This window comes from Amblyomma americanum, chromosome 2 (assembly GCF_052857255.1).
Source record: "Amblyomma americanum isolate KBUSLIRL-KWMA chromosome 2, ASM5285725v1, whole genome shotgun sequence".
Lineage (NCBI taxonomy): Eukaryota > Metazoa > Arthropoda > Arachnida > Ixodida > Ixodidae > Amblyomma > Amblyomma americanum.
In genome coordinates, this window is record NC_135498.1 from 44120477 (window position 1) to 44127753 (window position 7277).

The 7277-nt window shown below is 49.6% G+C and overlaps 1 protein-coding gene across 1 annotated transcript; it reads left to right on the plus strand.

The window, feature by feature from the left end:
• Positions 1–5104: 5104 nt before the first annotated feature.
• LOC144118525 (uncharacterized) lies at positions 5105–7028 on the plus strand. The gene is made up of 2 exons (XM_077651444.1): positions 5105–5359; positions 6678–7028. The coding sequence occupies exons 1-2, from the start codon at positions 5120–5122 to the stop codon at positions 6870–6872; spliced, it is 435 nt and encodes a 144-aa protein (XP_077507570.1). The 5' UTR covers positions 5105–5119; the 3' UTR covers positions 6873–7028.
• The last annotated feature ends 249 nt before the right edge of the window (positions 7029–7277 follow it).

Consider the following 7277-nt stretch of genomic DNA (forward strand, 5'->3'; position numbering starts at 1 on the left):
TCGTCGTCTTATTTGATTAATTATTCATCATAAGAGTTTATCCTTGCCAATTTCTGGAGACAAAATCGATTCGGAAATCCTTAGCATCGGAACCCCATGCTGCACACCTTCAGAAGCCCAACGGTTTTCAGGTTTAAAATCTCTGGGCCCTGACCGGAAGCTTCGGCTTCCATCCGGCCTACCAGGACGTGAAGCAACTTTGCTGTGTTGCCTGTGGTGTGCGGTGGCTTTCACCAGCCATTACTCCTCCTTATTCGGTATGGCAAATAGCCCTGCATGTGCCATCTGTGGGTGTGACCAGACTATGGCCCACATTCTTTGTGAATGCCCTGCATACAATGCCGAAATGCAGTCTCTCTGCCGTGCACTGAAGTATCTAGACCTGCGCCCACTGGCGGAAACGAAGATTCTCGGCCACTGGTCGCGGCGAGAGTCGGCGGTGAAGGCCTCACGAGCACTGCTCCGCTTCTTGAGAACTTCTGGCCTGTCCGATAGGCTGTCATTTTACCGCACGCTTACCGACTTCGCATACTGCCTTCATTTTCCTGCTACTCAGTTTTCTCCTTCATCTTTATGTGCCTTCATCCCTTTCCCCCCGCGCAGGGTAGCAAACCGGTTTCTTCTCCCGCTTAACCTCCCTGCTCACCTTTCAACTCTCCTGGCCATGTGCTTGTAGTGTTTAGTCGAGGGAACAGAGGTGGCAACTGCTCTCTTTTTAGAGGCCATGTGCGGGCACTCACCCTGCACACACTGAGTGCCGCATCAAAAGGTTGTTCAAAAAAAAAAAAGAACTGTCCTGTACAGATTTGTCATTGTGTAAGTAGTTTTTGTGTATATTACCTCTCCCCCCTATCCTCTCTTCCTGTCCCCTCACCTCTCATTTCATTTCTCCATTCTGCCTGCTAGCCTTTATTTCCGCTGCCTCAGCTCAGGTGCTTCAGTATCGATGGCAGATGCCGAGGCTAGCAAAAACGTTTCCCTTCCTTTTTATTATTGTTTCAATAAACCACTCACTACTACTACTAACCTCCCTGCCTTTCCTTCTCTTCCTTCTCCTTATCATTGCTTTGAACGCATTCGAAGACGTGCACGGAGGCGCCCAGGACTGAAGGAAGTAACAAAATTTAATTGCCACAAGGCCTATAGTGTTAAGGGAGAAAATGGATCATTCCAAGCCGCAGAGGCTTGCGGTATGAAAGGTCGCAAAGAGATTACGATATGTTTACACCATTTGTACCTGCAGCACGACCGAATGCATTGCTCAGTAAACAAAACACGGGCAGTGTTGGGCACGGGCGTGAAGGAAGAAAAGTTACGTAGGTATCGTCACGCGAGTTTTTAGCCCTAGTCACAAAAAAAGTGTTAGGGTTTTAACATAGTTAAACCCAGTAGACGTGCGAAAGCATGTGTTTAGCTTGGTTGCCTCATGGTTTTGCTTTGCTGGGTCGTCGGCACGTCTGGCGATGATATTAGTTCGATAGTAGAATTAGTAGACGAAGACGACGATGTGCAATGCACAGAGCGAGAGTGTGTTGCAGTTTAACACGAGGCGTTATCGGCAGCGGCGATAGCAGAGTGATCACGTGCAGTGGCCAGCAAAGCTGATCTGCTCGCGCCGCCACGGGTTGGACACCCAGTCGCGGAAATATTTATTTATTTTGTAACAGGATTTATGGTTTGCCCAAGGTCACTCTCAAGGTCGAGCTTCACACAAATTAGGTGAGCTGGTTCGACCTCGTGAGGTAGTGCTTTCGCATTAAAATAGAAGGAAGAAGGTCGGCCCCACGTGACAGTCCGTGGCGTGTTAACGCGATAGCAACCGGACGTCGTCGCATGCGTCAATAACCATAAGCAAAAAATCCACGAAAAATCCCCAGAGAAGAAACTTACGAGGCGGGTGGACCACTTAGGTTACGTTACCTTGTTGCGTCATCACAACCAGCCCACCGGATTGTGAGCAAGCTGCGCACCGTGGCAGGTGGTAGTTCAATTAATGATTAGTCGCGAGAGGTTGCTCAGGAAGAGCAACCTGGGTCGCACAAGCCCCACAGATGGCAGCACCTGCCATCGCAGGGCAGTGGCGCATCGGCGCTGCAACACTGCACCAGGAGTGGTGTGAGGACACCCATGCAGTGATCTACCTGTATGAATGACAAGTCGACAATGACCAATTCAGCATATAAGGACATTAAACCCATTAACGCTATCGCGTCGTACCCTTAAGGCCAAAAAAAATGGTGCAATAAGTATACCTGCCCCCCTCTGTGATCTCCCGCTGCAAACGCTTCAGCAATCATCGCAAGACACATTTAAGTGCTTTAGGACTCTCACAGGATTGCCCCGTGCTCATCGAGCATGTCCTTGGACCCTGGAAGATCGCGGCTTCGGGTGTGCGCGGGACAAAGGCATTTTTAGTGTTTTTAAGAGACACGGGTTTGGTGGACATTCTTTGACAATTTTGTGCGTGCGTGTGTGTTTGTGAGTGCACAACTGTGCTTGTTTTCACCATTCACCCTTTCTTTTTATCTTTTCCTTTTCTTTTCATCCTCCTCCTCTCTACCCTTCTCTTCTTTCACCCTCGTCTGGAGTAGCATGACAGGCCCACAACCAGGCAGACATCTCCTATTCCATTAAAGTTCTTTTCCCTCCTTCCTCCCTTCCTCCCCCCCCCCCCCCCAAAAAAAAAATTTACTTGATTTCAGCCCTCGCCTGGGGGCCGACTTCCACGCGCCCGAAGACAGAAAGAGAACGACTTTGAGAAAGCTTCAGGGGGTCGACCGTATGCCGTACACAGCTCCGGTTTCCTTCCCTCCATGGGCGCTGAGCACAAAGGACAGCAGTCACTCGCTCGCGCTGAAAGTCAATGCGGGTGCGCTGGCTTATTGCAACTGCTGGGAAAAGCGCGCCACCTTGCGCGGTGTTTTCAAAGTATTGCGCCCTATCTATGCGGCTGCGTGTGCCAGAGGCGTTTTGATTTTCGCGCGGTTTCTGCTGAGCGTGTGAAGCGGGCGTTACAAATTATGGTGCTCTCGAAGGCTTCTTTAGTAACTCTATAACATTCAACTGAATCTTTCACATAGGGACATCGAGCATTTATAGCCCATAAGGGTGAGAACACCAGGAGACAAACTCGATCCACATCAGTAGACTGTCTTTACTCGATGTCAGACGTGCCGATTTAACCAAGATCAGCGCTAAATAGTGAAAGCCGCCGGTACCCCTGGCAAATCGTCATCATCACTAACCTGACTACGCCCACCGCAGGGCAAAGACCTCTCCCGTGTCTCAAAAACTGCTTTTCACACCGCGTAATTTCAGACGGTCAATTATTCGACCGTACACAAGAAATGAGGTTGAATTTGTAGACCCATTAAATATTAGGTGATACTTATACGTGGGTCCCTGATTGAATAAAGTATAGATAATCAAGAATAGGGTGCATATTTGTGAGCTATAGCTTCAGTACCGCAGTTTTTAAGTTTCCTGTGAAGAAATTTAATACGGAAATATATCTCCTAGTTCAGTAGCCACCGTGCTTCTAGTGTAGATATAGTCGGACAAGAAATATACGCCTTGGTATTTAAAGTTGTCGGTTTGGTGGAGGAATTTACCGCAGATGCGGGTCACGAGAGCTAAATAACTATAAGAATTAGAATTTGGTAAAGCGCATTTGGCAGATTGTCTCATACCATTATTGGCAGTTCACGAATATCCCTCAAGAGAAAAGTATACGACTGCTGTATCTTACTGCTACTCACCTATAGGGCAGAAACGCGGAGGATAACGAAAAGGGTCCAGGACAACGCAGCGAGCTGTGAAAAGGAAAATGAACGATGTAATGTTAAGAGACAGGAACAGGGCAGAGCGAGCCAGGAAACAAACGAAGGTTAATTACGTCCCAGTCGAAGTCAAGAGAAATAAATGGGCTTGAACAAAGCATATAATGCCAAGGCAACATAACCGATAGTCCTTACGGGTAAAGGACTGGATTCCAAGACAAGGCAAGCGTATTAGGTGGCAGCAGAAAGTTAGGTAGGCGGATGAGAAGTTTGTCGGGATAGTGTGGCCATACATGGCACAGGATAGGGTTAATTGAAGAGTTATGGGCGAGTCCTTTGGCCTGCAGTGGGCGTAGTCAGACTGATAATGATGATGATGAATATTATATCGCGATGGCGAAGAATGACAGTGTAAAACGCACCTCAATATCGTTGATGCAGATCAAGAAAAGCAGCGGCCTCAAGGCCAGCCTTGTCGTATACCTGCAGTTCCTTTACTAGACGATAAGAGCGGACAGCTAACTATGAGTGCTTTGGTCCAAGGACGGGGCCCTGAATGGTCTGTGCCGCTGACCAAACCGCATATATCGCTATGGCTAGATGGATACCCGCAGAGTTACACACTGTATATAAACATTTGCTGAAGGGCCAGTTTGCAAACAGTGATAAGGACAACAGTGCTGCATGGAACTGAGGGCAGCGTTCAAGAGATGACAGCAGCTGAAGCGAGAATGGTAAGGTGGATGTGTATAAAGAGACAAGAAGGGAAAGACCAGAGCGACCGCATGAGAGGGACAGTCAAAGTCGTAGATGTTGAAAGACAAATTCAGGAATGTAAGCTGCCATGGTTTTGTCATGCAATGATAAAGGACAACGAATACACTGAAAAGAAGGTGACTGCTGTAGCGGCGTGTGCCGCAGATGAACACGGACTGACAAACAACCTACAAACTCCCTCTTTATTTCAACATACAGTTATATTCACAGAGCTACTCTGGCGCCTCTGGCAGCGGGTTCACAAACGAGAACCGAAACCAAATATACAACAGTGATGAAACTTGAAGTTGATGGAAAGAGGCCAGAGAAGAGATGGCAATAATGATATGGAGGAAGATCTAAGGGTGAAGAAGTTCAAGAGGGAATGAGTTAAAGATGGGATAGACTGAAAGGGGCTCATTGAAAACAGCGACACCATATAAAAATGAGACAAAGCTGTAAATGACAAACAAGTGCACTTCCAGCGTCGCGTCGAAGCTGGAGAGGAAGAAGGCTGGCGCAAGTGAGAAGAGACGAAGAAGCCTTGCACGAAGCAGCCAGAAGAAGAAGAAGAAGCAGCAACCATGTCCAGTCCTCCGCCGGGAGCCCACAGGAGGTCGGACGACATGGCCAGCGGGCTGCAGTCGACGCCGAGCGGGTCGACAGAGATGGGTCGCCAGGGAGCAAAGACGACTGGCGGCGACCCGGCCGCGAAGCCGAAGCTGTCGGACGGAAACACCACCACCAGCAACCGGCCCGCCAGCCCCGCACTGGTCGAACAACGCACGCCCAGCGTCATCATCGAGGAAGTGCAACGCTCACAGGTGGGTATACGTACAGGTGCCTGCATGCGTCCTGGACTGCCATCAAGGATGGCCATAAATGCTTCTCCATGCGTTAACCGTGCACTGTCGCCATATTGTCAAGAGCACCCACTCCCCTTTCCCCTCAGCCATTTCGGCCCTGGTTAAATTGGACAAAGTTCTCACTAGGCAAGCGCGGGAGTATATTTGCCAGCTGGTGCGCTAGTCTCCAACGCTACTCCATCACATCATTCTGCAAGTGCCATCGTGGTTCATTAGGCATTGAGAGAGTAAAGAACTTATGTAAGTGTTGCGCCGCTCAGAGAAAACTGAATAAAATTTCTCCTTACTAAACGGCCTGTTTTCTCATAGATATCATGGTAAAAAACTTTAGTTTTACAGTACGTTTTGCTCGGGTGCTTGTCTAAATCGGCGTCGTATGCGACGACACCGGATATCCCTCGCCCCTGAAAGGGTAGGAAGCGCTCATCGTTTCGCGTTCATCTGTTTTTGTCATTCTTCCGCTCACAAGAGCTGGCGCTGCGAGTACAGCCGTTGCGAAACTCTAAGACAAAACCGAGTAAAATGGCAGTGACTGCTCCATCCTCAACGACGAACGGTTGGTACGAGCGAAGACTAACTGGGACTGACGTTCTCTTGTTATTTGTATATTGTTATTTAAAGCTTGTTATTTTCAGCAGCTATTGATTACGGCAATGCAGTTACTCCCGAAGGACTCGCCACATGGCATTTTTAATTATTTTTAACTTGGAGTGTAATTCGAGTCTACTGCACCTTGAACTAACAAGCACGCTTCCAACATATTCCCCGAAGCACATTCGACTAACAAGTCGGTGTATACATTCGTGACATGTGTAGTGATGTGTCAGTAGACACATTTAGCATGCCGCGTGCAGTGTTACCGTTATCATTACCGGAGTACCGGGAGCCCGCGCGCTGTCTGCGCATGCGTAGATCGCCCTGAAGCCGCCAGATGGCGCCAAGTACCCTGCAGCTGCGTGTTCGCCTGCCGCATCGGGACCAATCAGCGCGCGCGCGCGAGCACTGACGGTGGACGGGCTTCGGAACTCCGGTAACGCTAAATGTAGCGCGTGCCGCTACTCCTACCGCTTACCGCGCCCGCCATTGCGCATGCGTAGACCGCCCTGAGGGCGTCAGATGGCGCCACGTTCCCTTCAACAGTACGCCTGCCTGTCGCGTCGGGACCAATCAGCGCATGCACAGTGTCAGGTCACGGTAAGCGGTAGCAGTACACGCTATGCTAAATGTATCTAATGACTACGACTGACAGAAGATATTGGTAAAACGGCGTACGCAGTTTCGGGACCAGCGGCGAGTGGCGACGGCCGCCATCGCTGCCTGCGGCGCCATCCTGATCGTCCTCATCGTCGTCATGTACATCATCGTCTCTGGCTCCAGCTCCAACAGTCGGCCTCCCCCGCCGCCCGCCCAGAGCTCCACGACCGCGATGCCCGCCCTGTTAGCTGAGCTGCACCGGCGTCCGTTCAGATAGCTGCCCCTGCCCCCTGGGGGCCTGGCAAGCAAGAGGCACGCCGCTTGAACGGCGTGCGCGACAGTGCTACCAACACGTTCTTAACAAATCCAAATGATGTTAAACACAAAACGTTGCGGTCATCCCTGCGTGCGTTCTAAAGTGTCTAAGCAAATAAATGAGTTCGCGAGAGTGTGATGTTAAATAGTAAATTTCTATCCATTTACTCGGGCAGTTTGCGCCTGATCAGATTTTCTTTCTAATCCATCCATTCTTTAGGAATTTTTTTAAAATTCTCGCCGAAATTACTGGCAGTAATCTGCAGCTATGTTGCGTTAGCGCCTCTGACTATAATATATATAACTGCAGGATAATTTTCTGGCCCGCCTGCTTGACGTGGGGATACCTTGCTTCTGGCACCTGCCG